Genomic DNA, 17,255 nt, shown 5'->3' on the forward strand with positions numbered 1-17,255 from the left:
AACCTACCATCAGAGCTCCCCTCTTCCCGGAGAGGACAGATCTCAGCTGGTACCAAACAAGGGAGAGGAGGGGATGAAGCAGTTTCTCCCAACACCCAGCTTTGTGTTTGCCCTCCATGCATGCATCAACAATCACCATCCCATTCCATCCCTCCTCCTTATTTTCCTCCAAAGCCAGAAAACCCAATGCTGCTGCTAAATACCAAGAGCTGCTATTTTTATCCAGCCCATGACCAGGCGTGTGTTATTTTTGGTGTTTAAACTGTAGGCTTTTTTTGTGGGAGGGGGAGAGGGAGGGGAAAAGGCAGAAGCATGGGGGAAAAATGAGAGGAATGTTTCTCTGGGAGCAGAGTTTTCCATTGCTTACTTTAAGCCAGATTAGCGTCTGCAAATAGAAACCACCACCAGAGAGGAGAGGAAGCAGCTGGGGAAGAAAGGTGTGATCATGTCTGCAGTCAATCTCTTACCCCCACATACACACTATGCCAAGAAAACCCCAAATAAACCTACCCTGGGTACCAACTGGGTATTATCAAGGAGTGAAGCTCACAGCTGTGTAACAGGGCAAACTGGTAACAAAATTAGTAAAATCCAATTAAACAAGGGGGAAGCAAGAGAGTGTTTCTATCTTCAGTGTCAAATGAGTGTTTTCAAAATCAAATGAGGGGTTGAGGGGATTTAGGAGGAAACGGAGGTTATCAGGGGCACTTTTTGGCATGGGAAAGGCTTTGAAATCACATAGAAATAAGGAGTTTGGGAAGGATGGATGGAAAACAGGAGCTGGAGGTGGGATTTGTTTTCCAGCTGGTCCCAGGCCTGGGCTTAGACTGACATCCCATGAGGTGACAGGAGCTTTCCTGGCATGGGCTCACTCAGTTCCTGTGCTTGAAGGGCACCAGAAAGCAGGGAGTCGTGTAATCTGGAGCTGTAGTGATTCATCAGGGGCTGAGTCATGGCTTCCTCTCACCCATTCAAGTTTCTAAGAAACAAAGCACCACRATTCCTTAGATCCCAGATATGCTCCACACCAAACAAACAAACAAAATCCCCACAAATGCACCTTTTTATCATGATGCATGGGAAGGCACCTTGGCACACCTTGCTGCAGGAGACATCCAAAAGATCAACCATCACATGCTGTTTAGATTAATTCAAAACATMTCCTATGGACCATTATGGAAYCGTAGAACARTTTGAGTTGGAAGGGACYTTTACAGGTCAGCTGTGGGGATGAGTATGCTGAGTTAGACCGAGAAGTGGACTGATTATATTTGTATATTCTTGCATCAATTCTAAGTTTCTTAAAGTCTATCTGATGCTTCCCAACTCAGTTTAATGGCATCACCACCCTAGATGGCATCAAGACTCTCCTTCACAGGYAGCAGCACTCCAGGATATCAGCATCATCAATGCTCATCACCTCTGCCACATCATCACAGTACTACTGCCTGAAGCCAAGAGGCTGCCAAAGCACTGTGCTCAAAAATCTGGGGAAGGTGCTAGGCCACCAGCTCCTCCCTTGTAAAGGCCTCTGCCAGATTAAATTAGTGACACAAAAGCATGGGGCCCCAGTGAGGCTATTTGCCCAGGGAATGAAGCAAACCTCCCAGGCGCCAGGGACAGGCTGGGCTTTCCCTTTCCCAACGCTGGGGACAAGCACTCTGAAGCCTGATGCTTCCAGACATACTCATCCTTGGAGAGCTCTGATAATAAGCTCTGATAATTTTTAGGCAATCCTATTAGAGGGGGTTCAAAGATGGCACTGCTATCTGGTGCTGTAGAGTGGCCAGGGACCCCTGTCAGCACCCAGGTGGCTTCTGTGTGCCCTGGGAAGAATGTTTTCATAGGGAGATCTGGTACCCACAAAAGAGGGAATAGCTGCAGCTCAGTGAGGGGGGAGAGCTGTGATGGGGTAAGCTGGGACATGGAGAGATGGGATGGAATGAGTCATGATAGGGTGAGCTGGGATACAGAAAACTGGGATGCAGTGAGCCACAAGATGCAATGCCAGTAATCTTCACCCTGCAGCACAAAACCAAGGGAAATGTTCGTGGCGTTAAGCAGCAAATCTTGAAAAAATTGTTTGGTGTTTCCTACAGGACATAAACACCTTCCCCAAGGCTATGAGGAGGCACTTAGCWCAAGCTGTAGCCTACAATGTGTGTTTCTGAGGATCTTTAACCTCTCTGACCCCAGCACTAGGGTGAAAGCAGCAGGAAGRAGAGCAGCAAAGGCTGGCAGCCAACTTGCCTCCATCCCTCCACCCTCCTCTCTATCCCTCTTCCCTCCTATTCCCAGCACTGGATCGCTCCTGGTGCTCACAAGTCTTGGCATTGGGAACATGAGGCTGTTTTGCAGGAGCCTTGAAGGGTCAGATAGCCCTGGCTACCCCAGCTCAACAAGTCAGCACCAAGGCTGAGGCGGGTAAAGCAAAGCCACTGGTTCTGAAGCATCAAGGAGGGCAAGAAAGGCAAATGTGGGGATTTTGCAATGCAAAAGAACTCAATGCGACCAGAAAAATTCCAGCAAAACATTTTTCTAGTGGCAGCTTGCCCAGCTGTCAGCATCACAACACTGCATGGTGGCCATAGAGCCCTGGACTGGAAAGCAGCAGCGATTCAGCAATTCCTGGATATCTGTGACATGGAGTTTAAAAAGAAATAAACTGGAAAGAAGGTGTAAGTGAAGGGTGAGGGTGGCAATCCCAATGGAACTGGGATCACAGTTTGAAAATATGGAGCCACAGAATCATTTTAAGTTGCAAAAAGCCCTGAACATCATTGAGTCCGACCTTTAACCCAGCAATGCCAATGCCATGATTAAACCCTGCACAGCCAGGAGTGCCCTCCCAGGCTGAAACATCCATCATTACCCATGGTTGTATAGAATCCATAATGCTCCTGGATGCTGCATGGACCAGGGACAGTTCCTGGGATGTCCCCTTCCCACAGGATCCTCCATCACTTTCTGCTTGGCTGCAGTGTTTCTTTTCCAGGGACAGAGGATTGGCGTCAGGGGTGACAATATGCAGGGTGGTGGTGATGGGGTGCTGGATGGAGATGAGAGGGAGCAGGGTGGCAGTGGTGGCGAGTTCAGAATGGTACTCCTGGCACTGGTGAGCTGGAACTCTGCTCTGTCCTCCCCACCACAGCATTGGCATCACCCCCTGCAGTCTCCCAAAAACGCTTCTGGGAAAACCTGGGCTGCACCAAAGCCTRGTGAGCCAAACACTCGGTTCCCTCCCTCTTGCCCACAGCAGCTTCGGGGCTGGCTTGTGCCCCGTCCCCGTCTCTCTCCCAGCCTAAACCCCGCAGCCTGCCCCGCGCCCCACGCTGTGTGTCCCCCGCAGTTTTAGGGTGCCGTGGGAGCGAGGGGGGAGCCCCAGGTGGGCCGGGAGGGCGGCGGGGCCGGGCCGAGGGCGGAGGCGGGCGGGACGCCACGGGATGGGGCGTCCCATTTCCCCCGTGCGCCGGAGCTGCCGGGACCGACGGGCGGGACGGGACTGCGGAGCACAAGTAGGTCGGGGATTGGGGCAGGGGGTACCCGGGAGGGGGGTCCCGGGGCTGGGTTTCCCTAGGTGTTATCCTCGGTGCTGTGTTGCTCAAATCCAGGGCTTTTCTTTTTCTTTTTTTTTTTTTTTTTTTTCTTTTTTAAGGCCACATCATCTTCGCGCAGCCCGGGACGGGGGGAGGGGGTGAGAACAGTGACGCTGGGAAAAGAGGAGCAATTAGCTCTCAAGGGGATGTGTGTCTGGGGCAGTCTACCTGGCACCAGGGTTTTGGGGCACCAGAGCTGCACCCGCACATTTTGAACAGCGTAGAATCCTAGAACGGTTTGATTGGAAGGGACTTGAAAGACCACCTCGTTCCAACTTCCTTGCCGCGGGCAGGGACACCTTTCACTAGACCAGGTTRTTCGTCCAACCTGATCCTGAACRCTTACACGGATTGGGCATTCACSTCTTCTCTGGCAGTCCSCTGAGCCTGTTGTAACCAAAACCACACGTGATTTACCCCAGAAGGGACCATGGGTGGGGGCTGCTGGCCACCCAGAGAGGCAGCCCTGCCCATACGGTAGTTCAGAGGAGCCCAGGATGGCTCTGAGGAGCTCCCAGTGCATCCAGGGATGACAGTGGCACTCACCTAAACTCAAAATTGGTCTTTTGGCCAGTCTCCATGATCCCGGGGCCGACGGTAGCCGCGCGTGTGCAGACTGTGATGACGAGTGGGCTACAGGCAGCAGCTTGCAAAATAGTTTCACTTTAACCCCGTTACCGACATCCATATCAACAGTTTTCCCAAGCACTCCCTTTAGGGAATGAAAGCATTTACATGTGGCTTCTAGTAAGACGGTTTGATGGTGGTGGGACTGATCGTGTTTCCTGGGTGGTGGCTTTTGGTGTTTGTCGTCTATATTTGAGGAAGGTGTTTGTARCTGCTGCAAGTTCTGGGAGACCGGCGGCAAAACTCTTCTTAGTCACCATTTCCGAAACAGCAGCGTGCAATCCSTGCTGAGGAAACTGCTCACCCTCGGTGTCGGGTTTCATCCAGTTTTCCTTTAAGTCTGCAGGTGCAAGCAGGGAAAATAGATGCCACTCGTGTGACAGCATAGCTGTGTCTCTGTGGGTGGATCAGGGAGCTCACAGTCTGTAACAAAAATTATCCTCTCCCTGCCTGACCAATAGCTGTCACTGCAATGAAAGTTGGTATAAAGCTGACATAAAGTCAGTAACAGAAGGAAGTGATTGTTTAATAATGTGATTCCTGCTTTGCACTCCTTAGCATCAACTCTTGAAGTGTGGTCTCATCTGCGTTAAGGAAATGGGGGTGGCTGTAGCTCCACAAGTCCTGAGCTGCAGCTGGCCACTGAGCACAGGAGTGTTCAAATAATCCAGAAATACTGGGAGCACATCCCACAGGTCAGCTGTTCCCCAGAGCTGCCACGGCTCTCACCATGGACACAGGGAGCACCTTACAGCAGCCCCACTCCTGCCTGAGTCAGGTGGCARCCCAGCTGAGAGGAGCAGGTTCAGCTTTGTTAGGTTGGAGGGAACTTCATGAAGATGTAAGGGCCTGTTATGGGTTGAGCTTAAAGAACTTAACTAGTAAAATTACCTCCAGCACTCTCCCCTCTGCCATGGTGACACAGCATAGCAGTTTCCAGTAAACTGCAACTTTTCTGCAAATGCTACCTCCATCCGCAGTCACTGTGGTCTCTCTGCAGTGCACAGGATGTGGACAAGCCAGCATTGCCAAGGCAACCCCTGTTTTGGTTTCCCCATACACAAGCTGGCAGCCTTTACCCCTCCAGCTCAGCCAGGCACGCCAACAGTTTGCGGTACCATTGCAAGCCATCCCTCAAAAGGACCTTGTTCTCCACCCACTCCTTTGGAGTTCCATAACTCCAAATGAGTGGCAGATGCTCCCCACCCTTGCAAACCAGCTCTTTCGAAGCCAGTGTGGATTAGAGAACTTCATGTTGGATGCCCAGCATCAGTTAAAACTGACACAAGCAGCATAAAGCCCCGTTGTGCAGAGCTGCCATCTGTTGGGGCTATCCATCTCTGGTCACAGGAGTTCCCAGGCGAGTTTCCATGTCAGCTTTCCCCTGGCTCTGCCAGCACTGGCAACCCAAAAACAAAGAGCTCATTTAGCAGGGTGCTTCACAGCCCTCCTTGAGACACAGCCTTGTCTCCCAGTAGCTCCCTGGCCCTGTGTTTTGGTCCCATATCTTGACCCAAAAAMCAGCTGACATCCCAATGGCAGCTCCACATGCATTGGGCAAATAGTTCACAACCATCCCGGATGACAGCATGGAAGCAGCTCTCCATGTTCCTCCCTTCTGTATGGGGAGATGTCACACTAAATTGAGCAGCAGCATGGATTTTCCTAAACGCAGCTCCTCRTGGTGCACTCAGGTTTTCAGCTGGCAATGGGTGGCTTTGGGTAACCCCTCTGCCCTTGGACTTGCACCTCCAAAGACATCAGTTTTTCTACTTTCCCTCTCCTTCTTTTTTTTTCAATATAAAACTGAAGAACCCCATCATTTATCACACAGACATCCCTTCATCTACAAAACAAAAAGCAATGCACACACCAGAAATAAAAAGCATTTGAAAACCAGCTGCATGGCTGTGTTGGAAGATGGCCCTGGGATTTGGGTGCTACTTGGTCAGGGTAGGGGCAGGTACCTCCACCTTCCCCTTCCAAGGGATACACGTGTGGCTTGCCCAGGGTGGCCACACGTCCCCAGCTGGGCACTTTCCAGTAACCATCAGCCAGGGCCTCTGCAGTACATTCAGCTTCAGTTTAAAGTGGAAACATTTCAAAGTGCTTTGTTTTTCCCCCCACCTCCCTACCCCATTATTTTTTTCTTCTGCAAACAATTAATTACAAGTTTAAAAGGAAGTTCCAGCCCTCCTTCCTTACACAGAAGTTTAGAGGCAATAAATATAAAGCAGCTCAGCACAGGAATGAAACCATACATCCTGTTTTGTCTGAAATTAAGGYGGTTGTTGTTTGGGAGTTGTTAAGTTTTGTATTTCTTTTTTGTAGTCAAGTGTATCATAGGTGTCCTGACTGGATAATGAGCTGKCAGGATATTTATGGATAATGGCAAATCTGCATCCTATGGATGATTCAGGCTGAGGAAAAGCTGCTCTGTTTATTTGTGTTGCAGTTGAACCTTTACTACAGTTGCCCAAAAAAAAAAGACCTAGGTGAAGATGAAGATTATGACAGGAAGTTGCTTTAAGAAGTGGCCTTTGCTTATCTCCCCTGTGAGCAAAAGCAGATCTGGGATGCTCCCAGCTSGCTCCAGGCAGGGGGCAGGAAGAGGGTGTATGGGATTTGAGTCTCTGAGTGGTGGCCTGTGATTTCTCAGGTGGGGATGCCAGTGATATTTCTGTCCTCTGTTGAGGAAATGTGAGGAGCAGCCAGTTTTGATGCAGCAGTCTGGACAAAAATCCAATAGTAGTAGTAATAATAATAATAATAATAATAATAATAATAATAATAATAATATTTTAAAAAACTTCTTTCAGCCAAACCCAAAACCACCTCCCAGAGCACTGCATTTCATTTTGTAAATCTCAAATGAGAATTTTTTGGAAAGGCATGCAGAGAAATTCATGTTCAAAAGAGAAACCACSAGCTAATTGGGGCCAGCTCAGCTGCAAGCTCATGTAGATCAAAACAGCAAACCCACAGCGGTCAGTCTGTTTCCAAGGGGCAGATAAACCCCTTATTTTTAACAGAACCTGAGCACTTGTGGTATCCCAAATCAAAAGCCTGGCATCTATGCTGAGGGATTCAGCTCTTGAGGTCCTGATAGTTAAGYTTGAAAGCCAGCAGCCAGGGGAGACTGGTGAAAAAAGACCCTGTGCAGCTTTGTAGGTCCCAGGACAGCATTTTGGAAGGCAGATTTTCCCTTGGGAGCTGCCTTTTTTGGGGTTGCCYAGGAGTTCCCACCTCAGCAGCATTAAGAAAGCGGTGGTTAGGGCTGGGTGGGACTTGTGGCTGCTTTTCTGGGCGTGGCTGATGCTTGGTCTCTTGTTAGCAGTGGGGTGTAATAGCACGGTGAGGCAGAAAGAAGCACAGTGGCGCTGGCTGGAGGATCCTGAAACACACCATGCAAGAGAGCATCCCTTAGCAGGTGCCACACAAGGAATAAATGAGATGCAGGGCAAGGAAGAGCAGTGCTATAGACAAGAAGGATTCAGCCTAAACCAGCCTGAGTCCCCTTCCTGTCCCTCCCTTGAGGTCCCTGAGCTCTGTGGGAGCTGCCAGAAGGAAAGATTAGGAGTCAGGTGTCACAGGGGACAGGTGGAGCAATCCCTCTGGGACACCTTTGGCGTTTAGACTGTACCTCTCAAGTTTTTGTTACATGGAAGTGTTGGTTTTCCTTTTACTGTGCCTCAGTTTCCCCTCCTGGGCAYATGGGGATTTAAGCATTCCCTCAAGAGGCTGCAGGGCTTGACTCCCAAAGGCTGGCAAAGACACTGATGTAAAATGCTGAGCAAGGGTGAAATAGGGTGTTGGAGCCTGATGCTGCCCCTGCTAGCTCTTCATCTGTACAACCTCTAACTTAGTGACCCGTGTTGAACCAGAACTGCAGACTCACAGCACAAAGGCCCCTGCTCTACTCAGATGCTTTGCCTGGCCACAGGAGAGGAAGAAAGGTGTGAGCAGAGGCAGAAGCTCCCTGTGCCTGCAGGAGGACTTCCCTGAGAGTCCTACCACTCAGCACCTCTCCCTCCCTGAGGGAAGAGGAAAGCCTTACGTCAAGCCACAGAAATGCTTTTCAGCCCTACCCAAACCCTTGGAACAGTTCCCAGGTGAGGCACAGCAGCAGCAACTCCTCTGCCCCAGCCAACCCTTATCCTCCCTGGCTGCCACCTTTSTGGCCAGCCCTGGGTACATGGAAGCAGCTGGTGTTGGGGCTGTAAGAACAGACCCCACCCTATCTCTGTGCTGCCCATCTGAGACCATGGCCCATGGGAAAGTCTGTCCAAAGATACACCATCCCAGGATAGATTGAGAAAAAGGAGAGACCTGTGACATGTGGAGTTCTGGCTCTTATGGCAGTACTGCTCTCCACAATGGTCAGTGGCCTAGATCATACAAGTCCCTGCCYAGACAGGAAAGCTCCTCCTGCAGACAATATTTCCTCTGCTAAGACACAAGCCCTACAAAGGACTAATAAGAGCTCTGTGCTGTGACTGCTCAGCCAGGGCTGATGTGTAAGTCCAAAGGATTTGTGCTTGGCTAAATGCCAAGGCAGGTACGGATGCCCAAAGCCTGCCTCACCTATCCCCACCATCAAGAACAAACTCCAGGAGACAGGAGGCTATGTTTCTCATGTGAAGACACCCAGTGGGGCATAGCAGGCAGCATAGTCCAGGCCCCATGACTCCAGGCCYTTTCAAGTCAGGAGACATCTTACYCTGTTGAGGCTTGGGCTGTTCAGGSAGCWMCATGGAGAAAACTGCTGAGGGAGCAGGCACCTGATCCATACGGTTTCTTGTCTCTGCAGGCAACATCCAAGGACACTTGTGCAGCCCACTAGCTGCTTCCAGGAGCTGAGAATATCTCAAGGTGCCTTTCAAGCACAGGGAGCAGCACAGGAAGCCTACTCAGGAGCCGACATGCAGCAGAAGATCAGCTCTTTCTTTAATTCCATCTTGGAGCTCGTCCGTACCAAGCACGAGGAGGGCATCTTCAACACCGTCTGCCTGGCCGTGTTGTTGGGTCTACCCCTTGTTGTCCTCATYGCCTTCATTTTCATCTGTTGCCACTGCTGCTTCTGCAGACGGAGGACAGAAAGCACAAGGAAAGGTGGCTCCAGCAGCAATGGGCAGCTGCATGCCGAGAGGAACAAGAAGAAAAAGAAGAAGAAGAAGCAGGATGAAGAGGACCTGTGGATCTCAGCTCAGCCCAAGCTGCTCTTGCTGGACAAGAGACCCTCCTTGCCCATCTARTGGACAGAAGGGCTTTCAGGTCCCCTCCTCTGAGATGCCACCACTCCTTTCACCTGTGCACCAGGAGGGGCAAGGAGATGCCAAAGCTGCTGCCACTTTATGGTGACTTTCAACAGAGGCTGACGCAGCATGTTGAAGGGCCAACACAAAACAAGGCAGTCAGGCAACAGGTTGTGCAAGCCTCTTCTCTCCCACCATGACAGCATGCCCTGGGGCAGAGACCCCTGCAAAGAACAGGTGAGCACACAAGGATGACCTGCCAACGGGTCCTATGTACCTCCTGCCACGAGCACAGCGCACACGAACCGGGCTGGCACACAGTGAGCAGCGTGTGAGGCTCTCCCTCTGCACTCATCTGCAAGCATGCACGCTGGGGCAGAGATAAGGGTGCAGAGGATAACATTCACAGCCACCTGCACACKCCCCCTGCACAACACAGCTGTGAGCAAAGCAGGCACAGGCACWCCTCGTTTGCTTGCCCTGCCGTGGAGATGGTGCTTTGGAGACACAAAGAAAGCTGAGTTACCCCACAGCTCAAAGATGTGCCATCTTCCAGGCCACCAAACCAAAGTCACTCACAAGCACCTGAAGCCAGATGCCTCAGCCCAGCCTTAGAGATCGCAGACACCATCCTAAGGCAGCACAGCAGAAGGATGCTTTTCCACTTAGGCTAGAGGCAGGAAGGAGAGAGGAGGCTGGCAGATTAGCCCTTTTGCACCAGCACTTAAGAAAATCCCTTCCTTGAAAGACTCTTTTATACAAACTTGATTTTAAAGAGCCCACCATGCTACTGCAAGAGCAGAAACACAACCTGAGGCTGTGTAAAAGCTTTGCTATGGGCATTAGACTTATTTATTGAATGACTACTAAAGAAGAGCAGGACCAAAGGCCCCTCTGGATGGGGCCAGGCACATCAAAAGCGGTATTGAAGCAGCAAACAGTTTSCCGGTACAGTCAGCCATCACCTTTTCCTGCTGCCCTTCTGCCATGTGTCAGACACACACAGACCCACAAGCACGTGCTGCCCCAGCTGATGCCACATGGGCAGCTCTRTGTGCTCCACTGAAGGCTTCTGTATGGCTGTCAGGCTGACCAGCTCTTGGATTTTAAATGTGCTGTAGAACCAAAGTAAATTCTATGTCCACAGTCACCCGTTACAAAGGAATATATTACACAGCCAGACTATGCACCTCTCTCCATCCTCACATTCCTTGGAAAGATGGCTAACCTGGGCACAGCAGCTAACAGGACCACACACAGCTCTGGTTTCCCCCTCCACCCCGCCTTAGTTTGTGTTCCCATCCTGTGTCCCTTGTGCTGGAAGTCTGCTCTGCTCTCCACTCTCTGACCCACCGGACTCTGTCTCCACCATCACTTTTCATTGAGGGATGCATGTGTGTGATAAAAAGCCTCTTCACATCAGGTTTTTGCCYTGTCYGTACACTGGAYGTCTTCCTTCCATTTTCTTCCAGTYCTTAACTTGCYRGAGCAGACCAGAGTTGCCAGCCAGAGCTGTTACCAAAGCCAGACATCTGGGAACAAGCAGCCAAACCCACACAGGCAAGCCTGGACTGAGCTGCTGGGCACAGCTTCTTCCAGCCCAGGCAAGGGTGGTGCCACCTTCCCCTGACTTGAAGGACAAAGCCACTGGTTGGAAGTGGCTGCTTGTGCCACCCGGTTCCAACACAGCCTGTTTTGTCTGATGCAGGCTGTGATGGTCACATCRTGTCACGGGGTTTGGCTGCATGCAGCTGTGCTGGGAACAGCCAGGAAGCTGGGCTCCTCTTCACATAGCACTTTAAATTGACCCCGTACATGCCAAAGCTTGCTTTGTCACACTGAAATTAGTGACTCCCTTCTCCAAAACAGGAAGCAACATATATTGGTATAAAAATGAAGGTTCTGCCACGTGTAGTGCTAGCAAGTGCAGCAATAGCTCTGGTGTCTGACCCAAGCTTCCAGTCCAGCCAGGATCCTGGACAGCTAGCACTGCCTTTTGTATTATTCTTCTTCCTTCCCTCCTTTCCCCCATCCAGGTACTTTTCTTTTCTGTCTGCACACTCACCAGGTGGCCCATGCAGCCCATGCAGGTGGTGCTGCTGTGATCCAGAAACATGAGTGCCCTGGAAGCAGGGTGGTGCTGCCCAGAGGAACAAAAAAAATAATCAGAGTAAAGGGTAACACGATGGGAGAACAGAGGTTTACCAAAACTAGCAGGAGCACAGAGGCAGCAAGCACCATCAGAGTACAATCTACCCAGTGTGGAAGTGCCAGGCTTTGCAGGGTTGCTGCAGCGAGGCTTTTTTCCAGAAAGCATAGCAAGCAACTCTTCAGGTGAGGGCAACCAATCTCAACAAGAACCAGAAAACTGCCAGGAAAATGTGAGCACTGTATCACACAACATCTCCAGATTCAGGCTCTGGGGAGTTCAAAGTTAGGTTTGAATTTCAAAAGCTCCTCAAAATCATCATTCAAATCACTCCTGGGCTGTGCAGGRAGAGAGACSAGGATACARCYCTGCCCTGATCTATCCAACCAGTGWATGGTCTGAGCCTCCACACTCCCTAAAGCATGGGGGCTGGTTTGCTTGATGTCTGCCGTTCAGGCCAAACCATGCATTGAATTGGCTGCTTCTGGAAGAAAAAGCAAAAGAGCAACAACAGCCTGAGGGTGCACTAGAACCTGTCACCCTCCAGCTGCAATGGGCAGCAGCAATCCTGCAGCACCCACGCTACCAAGGAGGCAGAAATGCACAGTACAGAGACGCCACTGCATGGTCCTTGCTTTCCAGACACTTCTGCCCTGCCTCCCACAACTGCATTTCAGTATCAACCTTCCATTTTCCTGAACAAGTCCATGCAACAGGGAAAGACAAATTTTATGCAATTTTTTTAAACCAAAAATAAATACTCTTAAACTGCAAACAAACACTGTATCTCAGTCTCTCAGTCGTGTTTATTTTTCTGGGGAAATCTTTCTTGTATCTGTGACCTGGCCCTAGATAAGAGACAGGCAGAGCTCAGCGAGCAAATGCTGTGCAGTCTCTGCCTGCAGCCAGCTGTGCAGCTCAGAAATGTTTTCTTAAAGATATAGCTTAACTTAWTCAAGTTTAATAGCTTTGCCTTGCTAATGAGCACAACCAAGCTCCTCTACCCAAGGGCAAGAAGTAGTGGGAAGAAGAAAAGCCATGTTTGTGCTGTGGGAGGTGGGCTGCAGAAGGTTTTTTTTCTTACAGGGGATCAGCAGCATGTAGTAGTAACCCCAGTTGGTTTTGATCARACAAGTACTTCATGGTCTGCAGCTCGCTGGGCAGAGCCTTTCCAAATCCTACACCACTGAGCTCTCCCTCCATGAGGGCAAAAACTAAAAACCTGCTCCTCAGCTGGATGAGGCACCAAGCTGCCCCTTGCCCACAAGGCTGAGACTCCAGAAGAGATTGATGAAAGAGGTGTGTAGGACTGCAGTGATAAGCAGCCAGAAATGGCAGAGGCCCACTTTCTGGAGAAGAAAGGAGCAGTGCACACCTTGCTTTTCTCCAGATGTCAGACAGTGGATTCAGGGCCAGGTGTTCCARGGCAGCCTGGGCTGCAGGGGGAAAGGATAGTTCCAGGGCCCTAGGTTAGAAATATGCAGTGGCTGAGGTGAAGTTTAGCATCCCGGAGCAGTCTAAAAATTGAAGGGAAGCAAAAATGCCCATTAAATCCCTCTATGATGGAAGAATTGGATCTCAACTGACCATTCCACTATTTATTCAGCCAACAAAGAATAGGGCAGTGGCCAAAAGTAACARCACTGCTTTCCAAGYAAGTGTCCAGTGCAGTAMGACCCTTCAGYATTCTCTCCAAATYACACCATATGGAAACACTAYCTTTGGAAGAGGCATTCTCTCCCTYGTCCTCCTGGGTAARTATAGCAACATTTCTCTGGGGTCCCAGATATAGCAGATATATCATAACAGATGGTCCTAGCTGGTTAGACCCAGCAACAGGACAACCCTCATCAACACAGCAATGTCAAAGCAGTGAGGATCTTCGTGGGATTCAAATTCTGCCCCTGGGTATGTTGCTAATCAGTATATAAATTTCTAAGTGATCTCAGAGCAAGGCAGAGGTTTTGAGAATGTATTGGCCCTCCAGTGTCACTGTTACAGGGCTGCAGATTACAGTAAGACAAGGATAGTAGGGGGATATGACATTTCTGTGGGACTACCCCCAAATATCCTGAGCCTTGAAACCCAAACACCCAGTTCCTCAAGGCAAACAAACTCCATTGTCTGAGCAGTCCCAGCCCCCCAGAATGCAGCACAGACTGTGGTTAACCCCAAAAAGGTCCTTCCACAGAAGCCAGCTGGATACARGGAAGTCTCTCCCGAATGAAGAGACAATGCCATCCTGTGGCTGTTCGGGAATACTGACTTTCTGCAATGGGTTTCCAGCAGCTGTCATTTTRCCCTTCCGGGTGAAAGAGAGCTGCATTAGGAGTGACAGATAAACCCTCCTCAGAAACTGCAAATAAGGTATCTCATTTACCTTTAGCTCAAATAYAAAGCTTGTACCGCTTAAGAGGATATTCCCTTTTCACAGGTGCAATTCAGCTTTTGCTGCTGCAAAGGGAAAAGTCACAGGGAACAATCATGCCTGCTGATTTTTAGAGCATACACTTACTTTTAGGGGGTCTGTGTGTGAGTGTAGTCCTCCTCTCCCTCTCAGTCACCTTCCTGATGACTTCACCRTGTCYTTTARSTGAAAAACAAACTGAAACYTGTYCTTACYGASAGMCAAGTGGGCAACAGGTATTTCACAGTAAAGCACTTCACAGCAAAGAGCACTTACCATTTTCCCATGTCCTTCTCTCATGCTCTTAGCACAGAGCCTGCAAAACACTTCAAGTGCAATTTTCCTTTCTACTCCTCTCACCATTAGTCCCTCCTTCCCCCCAACCAGAGCTTGGATATCCTAACGCAGCTCAGATGAATGTCTGCCCATCCACCCAAGAAGCACAGCCCTGAAAATACTACGAAGAATTTAGTCCTCACCTTTGAGAGACAACTCTAGCTTGGTCTCCTCAGAGAGGTCCTAGCAAGCACAGAACAGTTAGGCCCTTCACAGACTTAAGTCACAAAGAGATYACAATCCCCATCCGTTTTTTGGAGCAGATCCCAAAGACCTGATCTGCACAGCCTCACTCCAGGCCTGGGCAATGCTCCCACTCCATACAAAATGCTTAGTTTAAATACAAAGAAAAATAATTCTAGCACTCAAAACAAAGAAGGCAGAAATATTTTGACTTCCTTTATTTGCAATTTTATTACTTTCTCCAAAGTCTGGAAAGGATTCCTTAGAATGTGTTACTCAGGTTAGTACTGCGATAGAAAAGGCCATTAAGACATGGGACAATTGTGCTCAGACAAGAAGCCTTTGAGCAAGCAGCATTTGGTGAGCTCCTACTTCTTCCCTGGCTGGAGCAGGTGGTGCAGAATTTTAATATCATCTCAGGGAAAGAAAATAAACCTCAGCTTTATGGCTGTGTGTAAAAATAAAAAAAAAAATAGCAGTCAAATGTGAAACTTTGCACTGGGGCATGAGGGAAAGCATGCAGGATCAGTTTAACTCCAAGAGATGCTCATTTTAGAAGCAGATGACAAGTGTTATCATTTCAGCATCACTACCTGCCACACTGCTGATTAAAAAGCAAAAGGCAGCAGATGGAACAGTCGCATAGAGAATTTTGTTAATTGTAAGCAAGCAGTACTGAGAGGAAGGTTTGGGATGGTGAGCATAGACTAGAGGGGAGCAACCCTTAGATCCACTGTGTTCTGGGCCGCATCCCAGATTGTGAACATCAATTTACTGCACATCTCCTTAGGTTTTTTGGGCTGGGAGACATGACATAAGCAAAACAGCAAGATTTTAACCWGGAGAGATGTGATACTGGAGGCTGAGGAACCCAGTCTACAGAACTCACATGGTTTAAGGAGCCTTGGCAGCCGACTGGTATGATTTCCCAAAACCCAGTTCTGCAGGAAGAGTAGGGAATGTGCCCAAATAATGAGGAGAACTACAGACCAGAACAGGGAGAAGTGAYAGTCTCAGAAAAGTTCTCTCTGATRTAAATTAGAGGGCTATTATTTGTTAGTAAGTTCAAATTTATTTTTGGAAGTCTGAAGTGGATGGCACCAGAGAAGGACAGAATTAAGAAGTCTGCAGTCCAGGTCTCAGAAAGATCAGCATGTGTTAAGGTTTGTTTTAATAAAGTTCATAGAAGTTKCATGTATTGGATCAAGCAGGTCCTTGTCATGCTTAGCCAACCAGAGTATCTACAAGCAGCATGCCCCCAAAAAGTTCTCTCCTAGTCTCTGGAATATCACCCATGAGGGGCTCCAAAGACTGGTAGCAGGTTGGGCTGCAGATCCAGATGTCCCTGGGTGCACATTGGTCAGCTATTGTTTCCTTCGTATTGGAGAAAGCTGTCTGAAACTTTGTTAAGAAATACTGAATCATTATCTTTGTGTACTGTCCTGCACAGAGTTCTGTTTAAGCCCTGATCTTCTTTCTCTTCCCTGATAAAGACCTCTTCTTCCTCCCCAGGATTGRCTCATTACTGGAAGACTGAGGACGGATCTTCACCTCCGTAAAAGGGATGGAGAATTCATGTTCTTTCCATGCCTCCCAGTTCACACCCTGGGAAAAGACCAAGGAATTTCTCTTACTAAAGTGCCCAGACCATGTGCTAGGAGTCTRCCACTGCCCACCACAAATACCATTTAACCCTCCAATAAACAGAGACGTTAATCAGTCTTTCAGATGCTCTTAATATAAATGAAACCTCTGTCCAGCTTGGAACACAACAGACTGAGCCATCTTGAATCCCAAACTAAGTCTGCACAGTGAGATGTACCCCAAGGCATGCACTGAAAGTCAAGGCAAAGGCTACATCAGACAGTGAGCAAGCATCCCAGTGTCASTCTTAGTGAGTGCTCCTGTAGGTGCTCTCCTCAGAGGTCAAGACAGCTCCACCTCAAGTATCTCTGCCCACAAGAAGAATGAGTTCAGATCCTCTGGAGAGAGTAAGAGCTGTAAGTTTTCTTGTGGAGCATTTTGCTTTCTAATGAAATGAGTCAGAGGGCAATCCCTCCTGCTCCAAGGAAAGACATTTCCTCCATGTGCTCTCTCCAGGCTATGAAGAAGAGATAATCAGCACACCAGCACTACCACTCACCTCACTGTGTTTGCTTGCGCCGTACCTCCCACTRAGGTTGGCCAGGTGGCAGTTCTTGTACCATCATGTGCCATGGTGTGTCAGGGCACAGTTGCTGAGAGCCATGTCATTGTCCCTGCYCCACGTTGTGAACTTCCAGCCATTGTGGTAGGTCTTTGGATCTCCTAAAGGAAGGGATCAAAGATATGGGTAGTAGTAAGTTCCTAGAGCTGCTCAGCATGAGGGCTTATCCACCCTTCAGGTGGGACACAGCAGGCCTGGCAGGGGAAAAACTTCAGCACAGGATAGGTTTGGTCACAAAAGCACTGCTATTAGAGGGCATATCCAAGGGCTGGATCGTCCCAGTTGAAGATCTAAACCTTATGGTAAGAGGGTATTAAAGGATAAATGGAAGACTATGGACACAACAGCAATMGTGAGGATTTACCAGTGGCAGAAGYCAGCARTGCTGTTGAGCAAACTCCCATCTRAACARAAGACACTTTTTTKTGCACTCTCAGCTGGGAAGCCCCAGAAGTTGCTGCCCCATCAGCACAGGTTACCACATGGAAACTCTTCC

The 17,255-nt window shown here is 49.3% G+C and overlaps 1 protein-coding gene across 2 annotated transcripts; it reads left to right on the top strand.

The window, feature by feature from the left end:
• The first annotated feature begins 3,441 nt into the window (after window positions 1–3,441).
• Window positions 3,442–11,988, top strand: KIAA0040 (KIAA0040 ortholog). Of its 2 annotated transcripts, none has more exon segments than XM_057379676.1 (2): window positions 3,442–3,515; window positions 9,034–11,988. In XM_057379676.1, a coding segment is annotated over 1 exon segment (366 nt). In that variant the 5' UTR covers window positions 3,442–3,515; window positions 9,034–9,145; the 3' UTR covers window positions 9,512–11,988.
• Window positions 11,989–17,255: the final 5,267 nt, after the last annotated feature.

Source organism: Malurus melanocephalus, unplaced genomic scaffold (assembly GCF_030028575.1).
Source record: "Malurus melanocephalus ecotype Western Australia unplaced genomic scaffold, MMel_1.1 scaffold_416, whole genome shotgun sequence".
Taxonomy (NCBI): domain Eukaryota; kingdom Metazoa; phylum Chordata; class Aves; order Passeriformes; family Maluridae; genus Malurus; species Malurus melanocephalus.